The sequence below is a fragment of the Salvia hispanica genome, chromosome 6, assembly GCF_023119035.1.
Source record: "Salvia hispanica cultivar TCC Black 2014 chromosome 6, UniMelb_Shisp_WGS_1.0, whole genome shotgun sequence".
Lineage (NCBI taxonomy): Eukaryota > Viridiplantae > Streptophyta > Magnoliopsida > Lamiales > Lamiaceae > Salvia > Salvia hispanica.
The window spans coordinates 10,455,382-10,480,471 of NC_062970.1; the positions used below are offsets into that span (position 1 = coordinate 10,455,382).

Here is a 25,090-nt window from a genome sequence, read left to right on the forward strand (position 1 = left end):
TATATTTCAATGTTCACGTTATATTTTTTGAAATACTATGAAATATAGCATAGGTGAATTTTGGCTTGTCATATCATCCTTTGGGCATAAGAATATTTTTGTTAGACACAAACATAAATTTTCGAAAAGCTGATGTACTTTATGTAAGAATATTTTTGTTAGACACAAACTGAAATTTTTTATGCAACTTTAATCCGCTTAAAAGATAGAAAACCTGTAATTCAATATAAACAGATCTAGCATGGTCCAAGGGAAAGCCCAATAGTTTCTTAGGTCATGGATACTGGACTTTTATATCTATGATCTAATAAATAGTGGTACTAAGATATTTAGATTTTTACCCCATTCCCTTGATCATCGTCAAGGCAAACATTAATAATCACAGAAATCATCTTTAAATCTATATATTCTCGATCTTTATTAGATAAATTTTAATTTTTATGTGATATTTATGAGAGAGGCTCTTCAAACATTCTTAAAACAGATGAGTACAGAATACAATTGCCTTAAACAATGCAAAAAATATGCAACCGTTTTCTTTTTCTTTTTTTAACGGTCATGCCCTATTTGGTACGATGGAATTGAATAGTGATATAGTTATCGAAACCACCATATAGTATATCTCATTGAAAATTTCATATGAGAAAAATCATACCTATACCTAATCACAATTTTCTATATGGTAAATTTTAATATGATATTGTACTTCAATTGTATTATGTTATAATGAAATTTAAATGTGGTACTATTGCAGTTTACCGAACTTCAGCATCAATGAAAATAGAATATTTTAATTTTTAGGAATATTATTTAGATTTTATTATTTAAAAGTACATTAGATATGTTTATATATAATTATATTTATTGGGTCCTATTCTAATGCGTATAGCACCCTAATTTAAAATCAAGACTAAATCTCCATCCTTGGATTTTAAAATGAGTGGATGAGATTAAAGCTCACAAATCTCAATAAATAGTAGACAATATATCAACAAAAGGGTAATATCGTCATTATGTTATCATATGATAATTTTCGTGAGTATTTTTTTATATCAACATTGTGTATTACAAATATCAACAATATGACATTAGAATATCAACACAAGGACAAGAAAATATCAACACATTTTTATTGAGATTGGACATGCATAATATTGAGATTTTGCCTACAATATATTGAGATTTTTTGTTGCATTTGTTAATAAAAGTTGCTTATTAACATGTACGAAAATTGAAATATAATTTATCAAATTTCATCACCCGAACATCATCGGAACATATGCAATTGAGATCTCGTTGGAATCCTTATTAAATTATCTTTAATTTGATATATTTTTTTGCGAAAAAATAATTTAAATTGAGAGAGTTACGTAAATTTAAAGATTTGAGATGATTTTGAGGAGAGAGAAAGTAGTTAGTTATAATTACTTTTGACATTAATACCCTTTTAATTTAATTAATAATTATTTAAATTTAAAATATATTACACTTGACATTATATCAACCACAAGATCTTCTAATCTAATGGTTAAAAATTGGTCTCAATTTTAGATTGATAATTAGTTAGCAATTGATCACATCCCTATATTTATATATAACAATAGTTTTTTTCATAATTACATATTTTATGGTATATACCACAAATATTGTACGTATAGTGTATGTGGCATATACCATATTTTTTGTATGTCGTTGTACACCAAGTTATATGAAAATTGATACTATTACTTTACCAAAACTTCTGTATTTTTGGTATTTTTAAGAGAGAGAGAATGGAATGGAATCAACAAAATAATTAATATTCATACTGAATATATTAATTTCTATATTTAGGTCTACCCCCTCCCAAAATATATTAGTATTCCATTTAATATGATATGAATATTAATATTAATAGTATATAGATTAATAATGATTCCAAAAATAAAAATATTAATTATAAATATTAAATACCCCCTACCTAACTATCGAATCGATTCCACATATGTTATCCCATCTTCCAATTCCAACATATTTCATTTTATTCCATTTTGTACAATAAACCCTCATTCTATCGCTAAAAAGTATGAACTATTTTCTTTTTTAGTATGTTCTTAAGAAGTAGTATAAATTTTCTAATTCTGGAAATCCAACTACACTACTAATAATGTAGACTTCACTAGCTATTTACTCTACTTCCACTACTTTTTCTCTTCATCTTTCTTATTTTACCAATTGTGCATTAAAATATGTATCCAACCAAAACTATAGTCCCTCCGTCCTATGTTACTTGCACTTTTCTATTCCGCATCGTCTCAAACTACTTACACTATTTTTATTTTAAGTACTCCCTCCATCCGTGAATAGGAGTCTCATTTCTTTCCAATACGAGTTTTAATAATTGTTAAGAAAAGTGAAGGAAAAATGTTAGTGGTATATGGGTTAAATGAAATTTGAGTGAAATTAAGTAAGTGGAATTTGAGACCTATTGCAATTTATTGTAAAAAATGAACCGGGACTCCAATTCACTGATGGATCAAAATAGAAAAACGAGACTTCTATTCATGGACGGAGAGAATAAGAATTAGCATTTAATTAATATATTAGAGTTAATTAAGTGTTACTTTATTAAGTGGTTTCTCAGTACACTTAAAACACTAATTTAAATACACTAAAAATTCAATTCCAAATTTACGATCTAAAAAAGAAATGTGAGTAACATGAAACGAAGGTAGTAATACTTTTCAGAGAGAGTATTAATTATTCACGTTTTACTCCATTCCATTCCAAAGTTATTTGTAATTACCGATCATAGAAATGAAATCAATCAATAAATAACAATTCTATTTCTTTCGTAAAAGAATGAATGGAATAGAATGAAATCATTACTATTTCCATTTCATTTCTTTCCATTTTTCATCAAGAAGGCCTTAATCTTATAGTATAAATCAACATTATTGAACAAACAAATCACCCTCTAACTCGAGTTATATGAATATGGTTGGATGAGATCCTTTCTCCATAAAAAAAAGGATGTAATCTTTGCAAATATGAACATTATTTAATCCCAAAAGATGTAAATGGAGATTTCAAAAATAAAAATATAGACCGTTCATTGAATACTAGCAGATTTCAAAATTAGAAATCAAAAAAAATATGACTAGAGTATTTAATTCCACATTTTGCATATGGAAACTTCCCAAATTAGATTTAAACTAATATTTATTATTCTAATATTAACATGTTCCTTTCTTGTTGTGTTTAAGTCTTTTTTGATAAATTATAAAAATAGTATCTAATCTTATAACAATTTTATAATTATATCAATAAATCAAATAAGATGAAATTAAATACTTTATGAATTTAATATGCAATATTTTATTAAAAGCATAATCATATCTCTCGATTGATATTAATATCACATTTTTCCTTTACTTTTTTTTCTCCTCAACTTTTGCTATCATATTCATTACTATTTATATAATTTGAATTAATAATTCATTAATATTTAATTGAATCATATCTCAATTTCACTGGATATTAATTGTATGGAGAGGGGTCAAAATCATTTATGGGTTTTTTTATTTGGAAGATGGAATTAGGATATGATTCAACTAAATTTTAATGGATTATTAATTTTCATTAAAAAAATAATAAATATTACTACCCCCTTCCCCCAAATTTTGACATAGTTTACTATTTCGGTATGTCCCTGAAAATTTGACACACTTCACTTTTTACCATTTTTGGTAGTGGACCTCATATTCCACTAACTCATTCTTACTCACATTTTATTATAAAACTAATAGGACCCACATCCCATCAATTTTTTCAACACTCTTTCCATTACATTTCTTAAAATTCGTGTCGGGTCAAAGTGTGTCAAAATTTGCGGGACGGGGGTAGTAAATATTAAGACAAGACAAAGTGAGGAGAAAAATAAATAAAGGAAAAATATGATACTAATATCAAGACATAATTAAGATTTTAAAGAAATATTTTATATTAAATTTGTAAAACATTAAACATCTAATTTGATTTAAGGACTTAATTATAAAATTATTATAAGTTTGAATATTATTTTATAATTTATTAAATATTAAAATATTAGTTTTAGAAAAAGACTCAAACATGACAAGATGTAACATGCTAATGGTAATAGTTTAAATCTAATTTGGAAAGTTTCCATATGCAACATGTGAGTCAATTTTGAGTTCCATATGTCAAAGAAGTATTGGTGTGGTATACCACCTCATATTGCCATCATGGTATGTCATGTGATACGACTAGTAATTTGGAATTTAAAAAAAATCTTTCCGTGATAATTTAATTGTCAAAATGTTGACGCATCTTGCAACAATTCAATGGAGTATTTTTTACACTGAAAGAAAATTGAATTTTTCTTTAAACCAAAACATGCATGAGGAATGACATCATTATAATGTTGATCTGATGCAGAAAGCCACGTTCTCATATCTAATACTCCCTCCGTTCAACCAAGTAAGTGTTCTATTTTGTCATTTTTATCCGTTCATCAATAAATATTTTATTTGTTTTTTATACTATTGGTCTTAGTTGACGAAGAGAGTATATCAAATTAAATGTAGCATAGTCAAGGGAGTATATCAAATTAAATGTAGCATAGTCAAGGCAGACGCACCCACTACTTACTTATCAATTACTTCTTTTTTCTTTCTCCACCACCAACTTTTATTTTGTTATGACTTTTAATAGACGCCAAAGTGAATATATACAACTAAAAATTATTTTTGTTAAATTTTTTCACCTAGAAATTTTATAACTGTACTCAGTACAACATTAAATCATTGTAAAAATTTGTTTAATAGAGTAACATTTCTAGGGGCCGCCAACCCAACAATGTAATGTTTTTTTAATTTTTTAAAAGAGGATCAACAACGGTTCCCCGTTTATCCCGTGATGACGCAAACCCCGACCTATAGATTGAAGGTGAAGCATCTTACCAACTGAACAAACGCATGTCTTGACAAAACTAGATTTATATAGAATGAAATACTGTGCGCAAAACAATATATGTAAGGAGTAATAGAATATGAGCAAGTCTAACAAAGAAAACCGAAAGAAAGAAAGAAAAAATTCACTGCACTGCACACCTAATAAAACCAAGCTGCCAAGAATACAAAGGCAGGCAGCCACCGATGATAGTGTCTTTCTAGTTTAAGGGTATCGTTTATAAGAATTGTCTTCCCTGTTGTTCCTGAAGGCGCAGCATCCCACCGTGTAGACGATCACCAGAAACACCAGGAACACTATGTTGATCACTGCCACCCTCTTCCAATCACTCTTTATGTTATCCAGCAGCCCCGCCTTGCACGAGTCGCACTCGTAGCACAGCTTATTCACATCGTTGCTCCATCTCCCACAGTCCGGATTCCCTGATGCCGGAGGTGTGCCCGTCCAATTTGTCGGGCTCATGTATTGGAAGTTACAGTCGTTTGATGGCTTGCAGCATCCCGACTGAAAATCAACATCAAGTTCTCAATCCCAATTCACAAATTTTCAATTTTTTACTTCAATTTCTGTGCAAGATAAAGTTTTCTACGAAAAAGGTATTCATCTTTCTGGTATGAACACAATAATTGAATGAAAAAGAAAAAAGTTGAAACTTTTTAAACATTCCCCTATTATTAATGATGAATTTAAAACAATAAAGTTAAAACTTTTCAAATATTCCCCTATTATTAATGATGAGACTATGATTTCACAAGGTAGATGATTATTTACTACTATTGATTTACCCGCAAAACAAATCAGATTTAGAAAAATATCGGCATAACGCAAACCAGATCTAAAATTATCTGAGAAGAATTAATTGGAAAAGTAAATGCGAAACCCCCAAAATTAAACGATGCACATCAAGTGTATGATGAAATGACCGACTCAGCGAATAGAATAGATCTACAATACCTGAAGCGAAGAGAGATGCTCCTTGTAGAATTCCGTAGCAGGAGTTGAGCTATCGGTAAGCAGCTTCTGGCAAATTTTGCTATCCTCCAAGCAGCTCCGGATCTTACCCCAATTGTCGTTGACTCGATTCTGCAACCAATTGGAGTAATCGCCGAGGCGATACTCCTTGTATCCTTTATCGGAGAGGGCTTCGCCGGCGCCCTTGTTGGTGACGACGAAGGCGAAGATCGTGAAGCAGAAGAGCAGCAGGATGAGGAGGAACATCACCAGCAGGTACACCCACAGCAGCCACGTCACGCGGCAGCACGATCCCACCAGCCCCGCGATCGACACCAGCAGCACGAAAACCCCGAGCACGATCACCGGTTTGTCGAGGAAGCGCTCGCACTCGGTGTTCGCCTGCTTCGAGAGCCATATCCCGCCGCCGATTATCGGAATCGAGAGCAGCAGCGTCACCAAGTTCAGAATTCCCACCAGATTGTTGCTCACGCGCATTTTGTTTACCTTTTTTCTTGTTACTACAAAATTAATGGAGATTTGACTTGGTGCGTTTGGTGGTGAGAGTGATGAGAATTGGGAATTTTATAGGGAAAGATTATAGAAGGAATGGGTAGTGAAATTGGAAAGTGGCATTAATAAGCCACGCGTTTGAGAGGTGACGTGTACGTTTACATGGTATACTTGATGTCTCTCTCAGCGCAACGCTAAATTCATTAATTTTAGCCAAATTGTTGTTGAAGATCTTTTTTTTTTTAGTTTACTTTTCATTTTTGTTTTATATTCGTAATATATTGGAATCTGTATAATGGAGTTAATAGGGATAAGTTATAACAAAATATTGTTCGATTTTATCTCCCTAATCACTTTTTATCGGCTATATCTATTACCTTCTAGTATAGATTTTTTTAATTTTATTTTATATATTTATTATATATTCGACTTATATTTATATACAAATAATAAAAAGTATTATCAATTTTATTATAATTTTAAAAATACTCTCGCACTTCATTTTGACATGAAGTTTAAGAAATTGATGTTTTGTGTGTTAGGTGGATAGGTAGGGGTTGGGGGTGCTTAAACAGTTCTCGGTTAACCGGAATCAGAGTTGGAACCGGCCAGTTAATTGAGGAACCGGATTATAATTCAGTTTTATTTTTTATAATTTAATATACTAATAAATCTAGTTTAATTGTATTAATTTTGAATTAAAGCAAAATAATTTGAAGCATTGAGTGATTTTTAGATTTTAAAAGTGTTAGATTTGTGAGCTCTGTTTTGTGAAGTATTTAGAATGTTTAAACTGTGATACTTTGAATCTACAAGTATTTCCTCAATCCATTTTTTATGAACTAACTATAATGAGAAGTTTGTATTTAATTTCCAAAAGAACTTATACAAATACAATATCATTTCATATGATAGAAATTTGACTTTGTTACAAATTTATGTAACAATTCAATTTAACATACGATTTTAATATGTTTGTGAATAATTTATTAACAGTTCCGTTAATCAAAAAGGTCACAACAAGATCAATCAGTATTGGAAATTTCATTGAATATTTGTTTAGCCAAAAAAGGAAAAATGGAATTAAAACTCATTTTTTAAAAAAAGTGTTAAAGTTTAGAACTTCTATTTTTTTCAAAAAAAAATTGCTAACATAAACTAGTCCGACCTATTACACTTGGCATTACTCTTATCCATATATGAATATTATTGTATTATTGGTTTGTATTTTTTGTGTATTTATTTGAATTTTTAGGTATTACTACCTCCGTCCCCCAAAATTTGCTACACTTTGACCCGACACGGGTTTTAAGAAATGTAATGAAAAGTGAGTTGAAAAAGTTGATGGGATGTGGGTCCTACTTTAAAAGTATTAGTTTTATAATAAAATATGAGTAAGAATGAGTTAGTGGAATATGGGGTCCACTACCAAAAATAGTAAAAGTGAAGTGTATCAAATTTTCAGGGACGGACCGAAATGGTAATATGTATCAAATTTTCAGGGACAGAGGTAGTATTTGTTATATTTCTAGATGTTGGATTAGTATTATTTTTTAAGTATTGAACTAATTAAAATTATAAATAGATTTGGATTATAATTATACATCGGTTCCGGTTCTTAACCGAAATCGACCGGTTCTTAACCGGCTGGTTCCAAACCAAAACCGATCAGTTTCGGTTTCGGTTTCGATTCTAGGATTTATAAAAATTTAAAACCGGTTAACCGGTCAACCGGTCCGGTTAGAACCAGAACTGGAACCGACCGAATAAGCAGGCTTAGGTAGGGATGACAACTCGTATAGATTAGGTCGTTATCGGATCAACTTGATAACGATCCAACTGTAATTAACTTTACTAAATCTCCTATGTAAATATTTGATATACACACTAAATATTAATTTGGCAAGTACGTATTAATTAGATGAACAATTATGATTACTTGAAACTGAAATCTCCTTGAGCGAGAAATGATTACACACATTTGATATACAAAACAATTAAATGTGAAATGAAATAGATCATTTAATATTAAATTCTAAATAAAACCATGGGTTTTTAAAATCATAATAATATGGGATCCAAATGAGAAAAAACGAAAGATAGACATTTCACAATGGGATTTGGATCCCCTATCGTAGCAAAATGCACAGCAGGGAATATTGTACATATCATCACCATTTATTTGTAAATAAAATAAAATTGTATAACTTTATAAAAATAAATGGAGGATGATATTATGTGCACAGCAAGGGCATCTCCTGCTGTGCATTTTGCTACCTCAGGGATCCAAGTCCTTCACAATGAGAAATGTAAGGATCGTTGAATATTCTATTTATCGTCTCAATGAGAGATGTAAGGATTGTTGAATATTCTATTTATCGTCTTTTTTGCTAATTTTCCGAAACCCTTGTCCTTGTACAATAAAATTCTTAGGCTGGACGAAAATTGTCACACGTGGCCTTAGTTTGTAGTATTAGGACTTTGACCTTTGAACAATTCCTCACCCGCGTTACGTATTCCACTAGTATGAATATGATATATATTACTATCATTGCTATTTCATTTCACATTTCGCACATGAATTTGCCTCGAAAATACTGATCACATGTAGAATTACGACAAGCCACATTTGTAGTTTTTGAATAATATTAAACTTCGCCGTTCGGATTTAACTTTTGTTAATGAAAATGGGAACGCCGATGAATTCCGATTTCTTTATTCTGATTTTCATGGAGACAAATGATTGAGCCCCTTTCAATACTTCTAAATACATACATAAAAATTGTTGGATGAAGAAAACGTATGAGGCTCTTACGGATTTCCCAAAGACAAGATTTCAATTCACTTTATCAGTATTTATTTATTTTTCATTTGACCACAGATGTTCCAAATCCGTCTTCGGTGGAATCGGATTAATCCTGCTCGATTGGGCTTGCGGATTAAGACCAAAAGTCTCCCAGCGGGTGGTAGGTTTTGAGCCCATGACCTCAAAGTCACCACAGCTCTGCGCTGCCAACTACACTACAACCCGTTGGTTTATTAGTATTTATTTATACATATGTAAATATAAAAGAGAGTTATGGAAATATTTATATGAAAATTTTATCAAGTTATTTATTTAGTTAAAATTGTTTTTAATTAATTAACCTTTAAATCTTATTATTGGTCAATATGATTTGAAATGTTAAAAATGCTATGAGGCATTCATATATAAATTTATTACTGAATTAATTTATAATTCATGGCATTGGCAGACAAAAAGTCACTTGGAGAAAAATGTCGAACACTACGAGATCTTCTATAAATATCAACTTTATTCATTAAAAAGTTCATATATAAGTACACTTCACATTTTGTTTGATCAATTTTTACATTCATATTTCAGGTGGGGTTCTATTTTAGCGCAGTAATCTATCGAGAGATAAGTTTATGGTGAAAACCATAAAGAATATGATGGTGGAAGTTTACATTTTTGTGCATCAATATTTATTCGGATTGAACTTGCACAAAGATGTGTTGTTTTGAGTTTATAAAAAAATTATTTTATATTATGTTCTCTTTTTGGGTGAACAAGTTTGCATTTTACATGGCAGTTTTACAACATATTGATTTCAATTTCATAGTTCACAAAAAGTTATCTTTTTGTAAAATTGTTCATTCATTTTTCACTTCAACTAATAAGTTAACATGAAATAAGAAGAGTATGTTATGTTACTGTGATTAACAATTTATGTTATATTGTCTCAAAATTGTTTAATTCTGACCGATGAGTACATATTATCTATTTAACGTGGAAATATTGATGTACAATTCTTTTGTTATTAAAAAGTGGGAAAAAGAAGATGTAAAATTCTGCAATTTTTTGAAGAAGGACAAAGAACAGTGTAGGAAGAAAATAAAGTGGCACTATAATTTTTAGTTTTAAGGATTTTAATATTGTTCATATAATAGTTTAAGATGAGCTAGGCTTAATCTAAGTAAATTTTTATTAGCCATTATTTAAACATGAAAAAATAGGATTTGCAAACAAATTCCAAATTATTTCCAAGCATATTAAGCTTGAATAAACTAAAACCAGAGCATTGAATTAATAAAATTATCGATGAAATGTAATTAGTTAATCATATAAGTAGATTAGTTAAATAAATAAATAGATTTGGCTAATGAATTAGTAATTAATTGACTTCAAGTTTGCCTAATGTATTTTTTAGTTTACGTTTATTTTATTGTGATGTGTTTTATGGATTTTAAATCTTTTTTGAATTGTTACCTTTTTATTTTATATCTTCCACAATTCAAGAAATTTTTTTAGAAAATAAATATGCTCAAATTTAACCAGATCATCATCACTGCCTTGGAGAATCAAAGAGAAGAATCGGTTAAACCATTTGAATGGAAAAAATCAGATGGAAAAATTGGTCAACCACGATAGAAACTCAGGCCATGAATCTGCGTCGGCCAACGATGCGTCGATGGTTGTGCTCCGACGGAGGCTGTAGAATGAAATACAATCCAAAAATTGAAGGGCCACCGAAATCGTAAACACTACCGTCGTGATTAACGCAGTCACAGGAGTATTTGGACCAGTCGTTGTGACAGAGGAATGGGGTAATCTTTGCCGGTGGTAAGAATTTAATCGACTAGAAGGGGAGAATCGAGGGAGGAGGGGATCGATCTGTGGGAGAGGGAAAGTCATGCGTGGGAGGGGAGGGTAGCATCGGAAATCCCAAGAGAATAGTTACATAACCCACCAATTTTGTGGGTTACATAAATGAGCATAACAAGGTATTTTTAGCCGAGCCGAGACGGGCCTTTCTCTTTTACCAGGCTTTGAGTTAAGTTTTACTTTAATACCAAACACTTAGAAATGTATAGATATAAATCTATATCTAGACATTACCGGCTTATCAAACAGACCCTTAATATTTAAATTATCAACTTTCATTATAATGTCAGTCTCATTATATCTACATCTACTTTACCTACTATTCTTCTCATCTATTTTACTTTACTAGTTGTAGAATAATTTCTGTATCATTTTAAATGCAAACATTTTTTTTAGTACAGAGAATATTTTTTAAATCTGATTAGCGATAAAGTTGTAAAACCCTGATTAGTTCGCACCCTATTAACCAATTAGATTGCAATTTGAATATATGCCTGGCCCAAAATCCAATGTGCTGGCACATTGCCAGGCATACACTTGCATTATATTTTCTTAGAAATTAATATTGTCCATTTACTCAATTTATTGTTGGGTAATTATATAAACGAAGTCGAAGCGGCAATTTAACGAATGAAATATGCGAAAGATTACAAGAAATGATGATCCATTTCATGGAAAACATGTAGTGCAAGCACTGAACAAAGGGCATCCACGAGCAATTTCATGTGGCTAGATTTCCCAACCATGCCAATTCTCCACCGAAAAAAGTGATAAAATGCATATTCCACTACCATTGTCTCCAACATTATTGAACAGAGAATAAGTTTCATCAAACAAACAGCATTAGCATAACTTCTGATTATGCAGCCAAGGGTGAATCATGGCACTCAGGGGAGTCCTTATCGATCTCCCCAGCCTTCTGATCATTATCACGGTGTGAGATGACTTAGCTTCATTGAAAATATCCGAAGCCTTTAACTGGTTTTTTCGCTATATATTATGGCGGTAATATAGTACATCATTTTTGGAAATAACAGTATATAAAGAAAGGGTGGATGCACAATATTTACGGAAGGCCCTTCGACGACAGAAAATACATTCAATCCAATTTCATCGATCAAAAACGCCATAAAGTTACTGACATTTGTTCAAGATCCTATTGCAGTTGATGATATCTACGTCTAAGCATTAGACAGATCACTAACCTCTTCAAGAACAACATTACTCACGGGAGGAGAACTGAAAGGTGGAGCGCCAACTGCTGGTGAGAAAGTATAAAACCCTCCCCAAGCAGCGCCAACAGGGCCGACTGGAAATCCAACATTGCCATATGGGTTCATCATCTCCGCTGGACCTCTATTAACTGTATGAGGATGAGCTATACCAACACTGTCATATGGATTGATCACCTCTGCTACAGCTCCATTAACTATATAAGGATGAGCTATACCGAAACTTTCTGAGTAACCACCATTACCATAATAGGGAAGTGGATATCTAGCATCCAAGTTCATATATGACCTGCTATATGAGACCGCACCTACAAGGATATACATGTGCAGTTAGTACGAGTCGTACATTAAGGGAAGATGGGTGTGATCTCAAATATGAAGAGAAATGATTACCGCTAGCCCTCGTCTCAGCATTCAACACCGCAGCACGCAAAATATCTACTTCTTCCGCTATCCCAATCAGGTCTCTCTCCAAAATCTTCAGTTGTTCCACTTTCTCCACGTTTGTGCATTTTTCATACTCAAAAGTCTTGCTACATGTTCCACAATAAAGAATAAGAAATCATTTGCGAAAAATATTAAGAGCTAGATGTATCACAAAACGAAACAGGAGTGTGAGGTCAAGGGCAATCAACGGGACAGGTGCGTGCAGCTGTGGACAAGCACATACAATTACTATTTCAAGTTTCAAAAATCTAGCGATTCTAAAATTCAACCTACTCTATGATAGAGTAAGAAGATATACTAATAAGACACTGCAGAAACTATAGAACATTCTTTCCTATAAAAATCAATTTTATCATCATTTTAGAAGAAATAAAATCTAGGGTAATCAATCCACTTGCCGCCATTTTGTGAAGCTAGATATACTATTCTATTTTGTGAAGGAAAGAGTTCCTGAAATGGTAAAACAACCCACTTGCCAACATTTTTAAGTATATAAGAGATCCAGAATATATGTTGATGATGAAAAGACGCCATAGAAGAATATAATCGTTAGAATGCAAGATAAAATAGAGGTCTATGGACATAATTAAGAGATCATAGGAGAAAATAATAAACATGATGAAATCATCATTTCTCTTACCGTAATCTTTGATATTCTTGCCTCAGACTAGCAAGTTCCGAACGCATATCCGGATTTTTTTCAATATTTTCGCATGTGAGATCCAATTCCTTAGTAGCCAGCTCAAGTTTTACAGACAAATCTAGCCTAGCTGACATCAATCTCCGAGCTTCAGCATTGTCTACTTGAAGTTCTTTCTTTATAGCGTCCCAAACTCCGGTATCAGCATCCGTTTTTGCAATCTTGTCCAACAAAATGCGAATTTGAATATCACCTTCAGTCTGTGTGCTTCTCATGTGTTCTCTTACTTTGTCTGCTTCCACTTTTGCATCAGCAAGTTCTTGCCTCAAGGCCATATAACTAGCTGCCAGCTTACGATTGTCTGTAGTAAGTTGCTCTATTTCCACTGCCTGGGTGGCCAATTTGCGATCTAGTATTTCAGGAACAAGTGGTTCTGTTGAAAGATAGCGTGTGGGAGGTAATTGATCACGACGCATCATCCTTTCATGCCCATTATATGCTGATGGTATGTTTCTTCTTGAATCCATAACTAGGACAATTTCCAATCACAAGGACTCAGATTAGAATAATTTCTGCTAATTCTTTGGAAACTGCAAAAAAAGGGTACACACAATCTACACGAATTCGTCTACTAGAGAAAGAAAAGTTAGCTATATCTCTTCGATCATGAGATAAATAGTAGACATAATTCATAAATGATGGTGCAGCTGTAGCTAGTTTTCCCTTTATAGCAAGAGTTTCTACGTATATCACATCTAATTCCAGAAAATCCATGAAGTTATAAATTACATATATCAAAATTTCAACATGCTAACTTTCACAAGCCTTCATAGCTGGTTCTTTCTGCGAAGGAACAAGCATATACTCTTTTCGGCCATAGCTCATCAAAATAAGGGGTATTAGCGCCTATATCACGAAACTTTCCAAAAGTTTGTTTTTTCACACGAACTTTAAACTTGGCATATAATAACGAACTTATATAGTTGTTGCATTTTTATCACCGGCGACAAAATCCGACTACATTAAAATGAGATAGATGATCGTATGTGACGTGTTGTGATGGTAAGTGAAATATAGTCGGATTTTGTCGCCGGTGATAAAAATGCAAGAACTATATAAGTTCATAATATTAATATGCCAAGTTTAAAGTTTCGTGATATTAAGCGCCAATACTGATGCATGCATGGCTGAGAGGGGACGTGTACGTGCATGCATCCTATCCTAGTTGAGTACGTGAGGAATAAGTCATGAAATAAGGGTGCATATGAGATCCGAGTCAGCAAGAGGAGATGGTGGATGGATGAGGAAGGATGGCGTGAGTTGTTATTAACGGCGCATGTGAAGTTTAACGGCGAGGGGAAGCTATAAAGAGAGGGAGGGGGACCACTATCGAGGCATGTGTGATTATCTGTGGCCTACGGATCTGAGATCCGAAGGTTTAGTTATCTGCAATTCCTTTCATTGTACCGCAAGTTTCCTTTTCCTGCAATTCCTTTCATTTTGTAGCTGAAATTCCTTTGCAATACAAGAGATTCCCCTATTTCCTTACGTGCTTGCTTATCTGGTGTCGATTAGAAAGTATTGGTGGTGTTTTCTGTGTGTTGCAGGTTACAAATCGGTCTTAACCTTATCAAGTTTAAAGCTTCGTAATATTAAGCGCCAATAAAAATGCAAAACGCTAGAATTGCAAGTTACAGAAGGAATGACTTGGAAAGCAACAGAGAAATTCATGGAAAAAATGAAGAGAAGAGAAAGAGAAAATTAGTTGCAGGAAGTAACATCATCGATTATTATCAAAACAGAATGCACTTTGCGAGCTACATCAATCTAATTTGAAGCAATCTACCATAATGAGATTAGCACTAATCAAGCTACATATAAAAAAACCCAAATTAACTATGATCCAAAATAAATTACTCCGCCTGAAATGAAACCTAAGAATTGACATCCTACAGAAAAGAAAATCTTGGTAATCTTACCTTTCCTGAACGACGTCAGGAACCGCCGGCAAGCTGGAGGGGATGGATCAGAGAGGAATGGAAACGGAGACGGGTGACTGTGAACCCTCTGTTGCTGTGCAGAAAGGAAACGAGTAAATCGTAAAATGCCCTAACCTCTGATATTGGGGATAATTTTACAACACATAAAAGAAATATTTTCCCAATATTTTAAATTAGTATACTCCATACAAAAGGTTTTTAATTTTATATATACAAAAAGCTAAGTACATTCTATTAAATTACTTTAACATCCTTTACCAAAAAAAAATTACTTTAACATCGTTAGTGTTTTTTTGCTAAACAGAATCAAAACCAGAATGTGTATTATGCCCGGATGGCCGGATGTATATTAAATTGCAAAACCTTAAATTACTTTAACATCCTTTACCAAAAAAAAATTACTTTAACATCGTTAGTGTTTTTTTTCTAAACAGAATCAAAACCAGAATGTGTATTATGCCCGGATGGCCGGATGTATATTAAATTGCAAAACCTTCTTTAGTACTCCGTCCATTTCACTATAGTTGAGTCGGAACTTTTGGACACGGAGTCTAAGAAATGGATGTTGGGTGTGTTAAATAAATAGATAAACAAGTAAGAGAGAGGAAAAAATAAAGAGAATAAAGTATAAAGTGAATAAAATAAGAGAAAAAATTCCTTGGACTTGACATACAAAGGTGGAAATATTATGTGGTGTGTTCTACCACTAATATATTGACAAATGGATATTTAGAGGGCCCCACTTCCAGCTTGGAGATCACCTATTCACACTCTAACGGAATAAAATTTCTCATATGAAAATTATATATTATCCCATAAATACACTCATGCATAATATATACACAATCTTTCTATGATTTATCTCCCATCATCTTCAAATAAATTAAAAGAATTCTTCATTACAATCAATAGATTTCGAAGGTATGCCATTTTTTTTGTTATGCATACATACACGTGTTCTTTAATATCTATTCTTACTACCCACTATATATTTATTTATTTTAATATTCTTTTAAACTTCATTACATAACTATGTATACTCAGATGAACTAAAAATTAGTCTTCCTGATCAACTAAAATTTAGTATTCTTAATCAACTGTTCTTTTAGCTTTGTTTTCATTGTTTTATAATTGTTCTTTTATAATATAATTTTAAAATCTACATGTTTAGTTTGCTAAAGTTTTATTGTTTTGTTTTATGGTCGATATTTTCTACTCAACATAATGCATATTTTAATAGCATAAAAATAAGAATGTGAATTTTTAATTTAAATCTAATAATAAATTGTGTAATATTTTAATTGTATGAGTTCATATGGAATTTTACATAATTTCTTCAAGGTGATCACTTTGACTATGGTTGTTTTTTCTAAAATTTAATTTCTGAATACCATTACAATAATTTCCTGTATTTTGTTTTTACAATTTTTGTGGTCTATCAATGAAAATTAATATAATTAACTATTTTTTTATCATCTTGTTATTATTAGCTACCGACATTATATTTTAATATAGCATAAGAACATTATATAGTAGTGATTAATAGGGGCATGGGTGTCACCATCCCTTAAAATAACACCATACTACCATTCATAGTCAATCATTTGTACACGTGGACGAATAATTAGCTGCCACGTGGCAAAAAAAAATTAAAAAATTTTTGAAAAAGACGGCAAGCAATTTGTTGGTTTTTATCCAGCAATTTTTTTTGTCCAGCAATATCCGACACACTATACAACAATCTATAGATTGTTGTGTAGTGTTTGTAATATTGTTGTGTAGCATTTATAATATTGATGTATACATTGTGTCACAGTGTCACTTTAAGAGGGGTTGTCATTTTAACACAAATCGTGATTAATATCCACAAGTAATATAAATTACTATTAAACTATATAATCATAATTTATTGTGTTCAATGCTATCAATAAAAAAGAAATAGTCACGTGAAACGTGATTACACTTTATTATGTTTTTATATGGAGTATATATTATACGTAAATAATGAAATAGTTAATTTACAATTGCAGCAATAATTTTTCTGTTGATGTAAAAGATATAGTGGGAGATTTAAGTCAAAATCTATATATTATGCATGATGTATATATGGCCATGTATAGTATTTATGGGATAATTTATAATTTCCATTTGAGAAATTTTATTCCGTTAGAGCATGAATAGGTAATCTCCGGAAGTGGGGGCCTCTAAATATCCATTTGTCAATATATTAGTGGAAGGACATACCACATAATATTTCCACCTTGGTATGCCAAGTCCATGGAATGACTCAACTATGAATTCCCGAAATAGAAAAATGACTCAACTATAGTGAAACGGAGGGAGTATATAATCAATTCACATATATCTATTATGAACAAAAAAAAGAATTTTCATGAATCAGCGAGGAAGATGCTATGGAAAGAAAAGGTTACATATATGATACTCCCTCCGTCTGCCATTAGGAGTCTGACATATAATATTACGACATATAATATTACGAACTTAAATAGTTATTTGATTTTGTAATCACATCACTATTATTTTTAGTGTTAAACATATATCATGTAATAAAAAATGAAATGTGGCTGGATTTTGTCACTAGTGGAAAATTTAAACAAATATGGAGTATTTAAGTTTGTGAGTATGCTTCATCTTTCCTTCTTTCATTCTTTTTCCTCCAAATCCTAGCATCTACTATTTCCCATCTCTTTAAATTTTTGTTTTTCTCTAAATAATTCACACGGTCACACTTCAAATTCAAATCATCTATTCAAATTTTTTGTAGTCTATTAATTATTCTTGTGCTCAACTGTTAACCAACAAAAAATATGTTCTTCTTGTAATTTCTGAGCATTGGATCTTGAATTCTTTTATTGAATGACTTTGTTGTTGGTATATTTATTGTTAATAGGAGTTTGATGGGGGATGATTTAATTTCTCCTTTCGTCCCCAAAGAATATATACTTTGGGTTCGACATGGATTTTAATTTAAAATTGGTAAAATAAGAGATAGTTAGAGAGAAAAAGTAATTAAAGTATTGTTAGTGGAGAATGTGTCCCACCTCATTAGAGAGAAAAGACTTTCCAAAGTTAGAAATTGCGTATTCTTGTGGAACTAACTAAAAAGAAACGAGTGCATATTTTTGTGGGATGGACGGTGTATAATTTATTCATGGTGAATTTATGAGTCATGAATTTATGAGAATTAATTATTGTTGGGTGTACTTGAATAAGCTTGATTTATTATGTGGATGAAATATGAATACCCCTTTAGCTTAGCTGTTGATACGCATTGTTCATATTCATGAATCGTGAGACGTATGAATTGTGTAGTTTTTTTAGCTTAATTGTTACTCCCTCCGTCCGTCATTAGGAGTCCCATTTGTGGGTGGCACGAGTTTTAAAAAATGTTAAGAAAAGTGGGTGGAAAAAAGTTAGTGGAATAGGGGTCCCACTTGTATATATTAGTTTTAAATAAAATGTGAGTGAAATGAGTTAGTGGAAAGTGAGACCTTATTACCATTTATGGTAAAAGTGAACCGGGACTCCTATTCGCGGACGGACTAAAATGGAAAAACGGGACTCCTATTTGCGGACGGAGGGAGTATGTTTTAATCTTAGTCTATTGTTAAAGTTTCTTGCAATTATTTAGGGTATTGAGAAGACAATGAGGGGATGAAAATTTAATCGTGCTAAGGTAGATTGATTGATTTGCATATTTTAGGCCCTGATTTGATTTAAGTTGTGGGAATTGCCAAAAGTTACTTGTTACTCTCTTCGTTTCATAGTGATGGAAGCATTTCTTTTCGGCATTGAGATTAAGAAAAATTGTGTTAGGTGAGTTAAATAAAGGGAGAATAAAGTGGAAAATGAAAAAGGTAGAGAGATGAAGAGATAAAAAAGTAAGAGAGAGTAAAGTAAGCATGGAAAAATGTGTTGACATTTACTAAATAGGGAAATGGCTCTATTACTATGGAACGTACCAAAATGGCAAAATGACTCTATTACTATGGAACGGAGGGAGTATATCCTACTACACTTTTCTCTATTCTATGAGTTGTAATGACCGACTGTTACAACTCATTAAACACTAATAATAATTTGGGTCCCACTATTTGTTAAAACTACTTTAACTACCATTTTCATCTCCTCTTACCTTACCAAATTGTGCACTAACTCCAGTGTCATTTCAAATATTCATATTTTTATGGACGGAAGGAGTATACTTAGAGCGTCTCCGGTGGCGCCCCTCCACTAGCCCCTCCCACTAGGACTTCCCACAAAATTGTCTGTCACGTCATCACTAGCCCCTCCCATTCCACTGCCACATCACTAGCCCTTCCCACTGCACTAGGACTTCCCACTAGAACTTCCCGCAATTATTCAATTTACGGTTTATAATTTACGAAATTAAAATATCGACACGGAATACGGGAAAATTCAAAAACTTCATTAAAAAAATTACTTAATTAAAAAAAATTACATAATTTAAAGAAAATTACATAATTTAAAAATAAAATTACATAATACCCTCGGTTCTCACTCCTCCTCGTCCTCGTCCCCGTCGCCCGTGCCGCTGCCGCCTCCGACGTGCCCGCCCTCAATCTCGACGCCATAATCATCAATGGGTGGCATTCCTAAATCGCGCCGACATTGATAGACCACATCCTTGCACAGCCTTTTGTACACAGGATCGTGGGTGTTATATCACTTACTCGTGCTCTGCATCAGGGTCTTCGTTAGCTGCGTGCGGGCGAGACGGTCGTTACCTGGGTCTTTTGGGGCGTCCGATTCGACCTCGTAGGACCCGCTGCCGCTGCCGCCTCCCCTCACCATCCGTTGTGCAGCCTTTTGCCCCATCGGGCGACGACGACGGCGAGAGTCTGTTCATGGTAGCGGGGCCACTTCCTCGGCTTCGGGGAGCTCGTGCGAACCAGCACTGCTGCTGTACTCACCGGAAGAGTTGATCTTCATCCGCTTCCAACCCGAGTCGACACCCACAGCAAACTTTTGCGAGTCCTTGACCACGAGAAAGGCCTCTCATTGGTCAAACTCTTTGAACTTCTATTCTTTGTCGGGGTACTGGGCCAAGGCTCGTCTCCGGACATCATCCTCAAACATGCCGCTGGTTGCCATGCGCATGTTGTTGTGGTAGAGGGCGACAAAACGACTGAGCTTAGGCCTCAACCGAAGCCACTGTTTCCGGCATTGCTCGGAAGTGCGAGCCTTCGCTCCAGACGGTTTGCAGACGCGGTAGGCCTCACTAATGCGATGCCACAATCGGTCGACATACTAGTTCGGCCCGACATAGGGATCCTCTACTACACCGACCCAGGCCTTCGCAAGCGCGGCATTTTCCTACACGGTCCAGATCGCCCCCGTGTTCGAGGAAGAGCTCGGCACTTTACCCCCGCCCCTGGTCTTGCCCTTGCCTCTGCTCCTGCTCCTTGCAGCAGGCTCCGCCTCATCGGGAGTCTCACGGATCGGCGATAGCCCCAACTCCGCTCCCAGCTTCTCAAAAGAGAAAGTCTCGATGCCGGCGTACTGAGTCTCCGGAACAGTACTAGGGGAATCGTCGGCCAACAAATTTATATATGGGCGATAGACAGATTCCCTAGGCGTCCTCGGGCTCCTGTGCTGCATCGACCCACCCACCGCCATATTTGGCGGCGTACCGCCCATCCTCACTGCTCCGGGCATCATCCCACCCACCCCGCCATATTTGACGGCATACCGCCAAACCCCGCTGCCCCTGGCATCATCCCACCCGTACCGCCCATCCCCGCTGCCCCGGTCATCATCCCACCCATCTGACTCGTCAACTAGAACATATTGTAGAACATTTGGGGATTCATCCCCCCTATCCCCGCCATTTGGGGATTCATCCCCGCCATCTGGGGAGTCATCCCCGCAAATTGGGGATTCATCCCCGCAAAGTTTCCCTCTGTTCCGGTGGGAATTGGGGGTGTGTTTCCGCCGCTCGTGGTGGGGGGATTCTTATTGTACTCCATTGTAGTAGAAATGAAATTTGTAGATTTAGAGAGAGAAAATTGTCAACACAAGTGGTGTGAATGAAATGAAGTTGGGGGAGCCCTATTTATAGAGTTTATAAAATAAAAAAAATTTACAAATCTCGGACGTCCGACCTTCGCCACTGTGGCGGACGTCCGGTCGGACGTGCAAACGAGGGGCGAGCCCACGGGAGGGGCACTCGGGACGGGCGTGGGCGGACATCCCACTCCCTACGGCGGACGTCCGGTCGGACGTCGGCGAGGGGCGACCGGGACGTCCGCCGGTGGAGACGCTATTAATAATTTCATAGTACATTTTATTTTATAAAAGTTGAAGTGAAAGAGAAAGAAAGAGCATTTGACATAAAACAATTGAACAAATGATGTGAAAAATATCATTTTAGACACACAAACTATAAGAAAATATCATATCAAATATTAGAAAAAGATAGAGAAAATATCATACCAAGTATTAATGTTTCCCATTTTTATGAAAGTCCAAAAATATCATTTATGCTTTTGGGGCATTTTTAGTGGTAATTTGGGATGAATACTAAAAAATTATCACATAGATTTCATTTTTTGTCCAGAGATCTATCAGAAAATTTTTAAAGTTCTAAGTACTATTGACGTGTAATCTCAATATTTAGGGACTACTACTATATATGTGTGTGTGTGTGACTGATTAAGTATCATATTAAAATAATTATACTTAGTACTCTACCCGTCCGTTACTTAGAGGGTCAGTTTACCAATTTAATCTGTTTGTGATTAGAAAATTCAATTTTATGAGTATAAATTGTAATTCCTCCGTCCTATTATAAGTGGGACATTTCTGTTTGACCGTTGTTTTGCGACAACGATAATAAATAGTTAGAGTGAACAGAAAGTAAAATAAGTAAAAGAATAATATATATAGTAACTTTCTTCTATATTATTTTCTCTTACTTTATTTTCTCCTCATAAAATAACTCTCAAAATAAAATACTTTATTTATAATGGGACACAGGAAATAAATAACTATTTTTTAAATTTAAGATTTATAACTGGTTGAAATAAAATAATATGTACTCCCTCCTTCCGTCCTTGAAAATTTGTCACATATTTCCTTTTCCGTCCGTCCCTAAAAATTTATCATTTTTCACTTTTACCATTTTTGGTAGAAGACCTCATATTCCATTAACTCATTCTCATTCATATTTTATTATAAAATTAATATATAATAATAGAATCCACATGGCATCAACTCTTTTAATCTATTTTTTATTACATTTCTTAAAATACGTACTAAATCAAATGATAATAAATTATAGGGAATGAAGAGAGTAATATAATATTTTTATTAAATAAATTTAAATTTAGCATAAATGGCTAGGAATCACAATGGAGTACTTTGTTGAAGGCTTGAAGCCCACCTAGCAAGTGTCGGCATATACAGACAAACACAAGTGTCCGTGTCTGGCTGGAGAGAAGTGTCACGTGGTGGTGGGCCTATGGCTCTCTTTAGCCGCAATTCATGCACCCTGTCCCACGCATTTTACTGTTGATTGTACCCCTCCCTCTATTAATTATTTTATTCCGTACTATCCCTCTCTATCTTCCAAATACTCCCTCGGTCCCGTTTTAGGAGTCCGGTTAAGTCGGGCACATGTTTTAAGAAAAAAGTGTTTAGTGTATAATAAATAAATATTGTAGTGGATGTTGGGACCCATTTTTAGTTGAGTGTCCAATAAATAAATGTTTTAGTGGATGTTGAGACCCACTTTTAACCCTTTTTTATTACTTGTAGGGGATGTTGGGACCCATTTTAACACTTTGTAGGTATTTTTTATTAATTTATCTTAATCGGGACTCCTAAAGCGGGACGGAGGGAATAATAATTTTAGTAAAATGAATTTAATGGTTCACCACATTCAACTAGATTTCATTTTTGCTTCTTGCAATATGCATCCCTCGTAAATATGTAGGGTATGTTTATATTTCTGTGTCCAATTTTAAAAAATATTATTTTAAAATTGATTTTGAATATATGTCTATTTTATGATTTTGGTCTTATAATTTTTTTTTGAATTGTTGCATCATGAATATTTCAACTTGGATCACAATTGGTCCTACACTAACTAACAATTTCATCAATTTTTAAACAGTTTTAACCCAATTTTAACCGATTTTTAAACGGTTTTAACCTGAATGGAACTGTTAAATCCATCAAAATCGGGTTAAAACCGTTTGAAAATTGACAAAATTGTTAGTGTAGGCCAATTATGATCCGAGTTGAAATATTTAGGATGCAAAAATTCAAAAAATAAAGTATATGACCAAAATTATAAAATGGGCATATATTCCGGACCAGTTTTGACCTTTACACTTTGATTTATGTACTACTGTATTATCAACCAGAATGCTCATCCTAATACTATCTTAAATTCTTAATGACAATTATGAATTAAAATATGATTGAAGCATTTTACATTTATCCTATTTGAAATTCATGTAAGGGCCCCTCAATTTTGACGTAAAAACTTACCGTATACTATAATCTAAATAAACTATATATATGCACATGTGTTAATATTAAAGTACTACTATAATTTAACAATTAATCATTTCCAAATCTGCTGGCCATGTGAAATGTATCACCCGTTATGTTAACTGTTCATATCAAAATCAAAGGAGCAACACATCAAAATCCATCAAAAAAGTTCAAACTAATCCATTTTTATTTAAAGTGACCAATAATTGTAATTCATGCGCTTAATTAACACTCCTTTCTTCCATATTTCTTTTTGAACATGGGATATAAAGTGAATAATTTCTTTTAGCAAAATGATAGAATAACATAATTAAGTACTACTACTACTTAATTTTCTTCAGCTTCTATTTTATACTCCCTCATTCTAGGATAATTCGTCTCATTTTTCTATTTCAGTCTATTCTACATAATTTGTCTCATTTCACTTTTATCATTTTTGGACGTGGACCACATGCTTCACTGACTCATTTCAACTCACATTTTATTATAAAACTAATATATAAAAGTAGGACCCACATTCCACTAACTTTTTCAACTCACTTTTTATTACATTTATTAAAACCCGTGACCGATCAAAATGAGATGAATTATCCAGAACGGAGGGAATAACTCTTGCTTTATTCTTTTCTTTTTATTTACTCTTTAAACATCATTTTCTCATGTCTCATAAAAAAAGTTCTCACTTATGAAAGGACATACTCCTTAAATTTAATTTTTTTTTAAAAACACTATTAATTACTCTCCGCGTCTCACTTTAATAGTATCATTTGAGTTCGACACAAATTATGTGTAAAGGAAAATTGATTAAAAAAAGTAATAGAATGTGGATCCTAATAAAATGAGAATGAAAAAAAATTAATGAAATGTGAAATTCATTATTTTTTGTAGTGTATTCCAACTGGAACTCCTAAAGAGAGATACCAAAAAATACTAAATGAGGACTGCTAGATGAGAAGGGGAGGGGGAGTACTACTAGTTTAATTTTCCCATATATACCTAAACTAGTGTCATTTCATATTTTTTTCGATTGTTCTCTTTTTCTTCTCTTCTACTTAGCTCTCATTTACTTCACCAAACAAAAGCTAATTTTCCCTACGTAGAAGGTCCTAAAAACATCGACAGCAAC

At 33.4% G+C, this 25,090-nt stretch overlaps 2 protein-coding genes across 2 annotated transcripts; both read right to left on the reverse strand.

Moving 5' to 3' along the window:
* Positions 1-4,981: 4,981 nt before the first annotated feature.
* LOC125196343 (tetraspanin-8-like) lies at positions 4,982-6,522 on the reverse strand. The gene is made up of 2 exons (XM_048094832.1): positions 5,926-6,522; positions 4,982-5,475 (listed from the first exon to the last, which is right to left on the reverse strand). Exons 1-2 carry the CDS (start codon positions 6,418-6,420, stop codon positions 5,176-5,178), a joined length of 795 nt encoding a protein of 264 aa, XP_047950789.1. The 5' UTR covers positions 6,421-6,522; the 3' UTR covers positions 4,982-5,175.
* A 5,618-nt stretch (positions 6,523-12,140) lies between these two features.
* Positions 12,141-15,540, reverse strand: LOC125192137 (protein FLX-like 4). The gene is made up of 4 exons (XM_048089612.1): positions 15,400-15,540; positions 13,421-13,949; positions 12,727-12,866; positions 12,141-12,641 (listed from the first exon to the last, which is right to left on the reverse strand). Exons 2-4 carry the CDS (start codon positions 13,945-13,947, stop codon positions 12,283-12,285), a joined length of 1,026 nt encoding a protein of 341 aa, XP_047945569.1. The 5' UTR covers positions 13,948-13,949; positions 15,400-15,540; the 3' UTR covers positions 12,141-12,282.
* Between the last annotated feature and the right edge of the window lie 9,550 nt (positions 15,541-25,090).

What these genes read in the sequence shown, in the direction of transcription:
- LOC125192137 (XM_048089612.1), bottom strand. Translation starts at nt 13,947, where the DNA reads ATGGATTCAAGAAGAAACATACCATCAGCATATAATGGGCATGAAAGG. An exon ending in CAAGAATATCAAAGATTACG is followed by an intron (nt 12,867 to 13,420) that starts GTAAGAGAAATG and finishes TGGAACATGTAG; the next exon opens with CAAGACTTTTGAGTATGAAA. An exon ending in TGCTGAGACGAGGGCTAGCG is followed by an intron (nt 12,642 to 12,726) that starts GTAATCATTTCT and finishes ATATCCTTGTAG; the next exon opens with GTGCGGTCTCATATAGCAGG.
- LOC125196343 (XM_048094832.1), bottom strand. Translation starts at nt 6,420, where the DNA reads ATGCGCGTGAGCAACAATCTGGTGGGAATTCTGAACTTGGTGACGCTG. An exon ending in AGCATCTCTCTTCGCTTCAG is followed by an intron (nt 5,476 to 5,925) that starts GTATTGTAGATC and finishes GTTGATTTTCAG; the next exon opens with TCGGGATGCTGCAAGCCATC.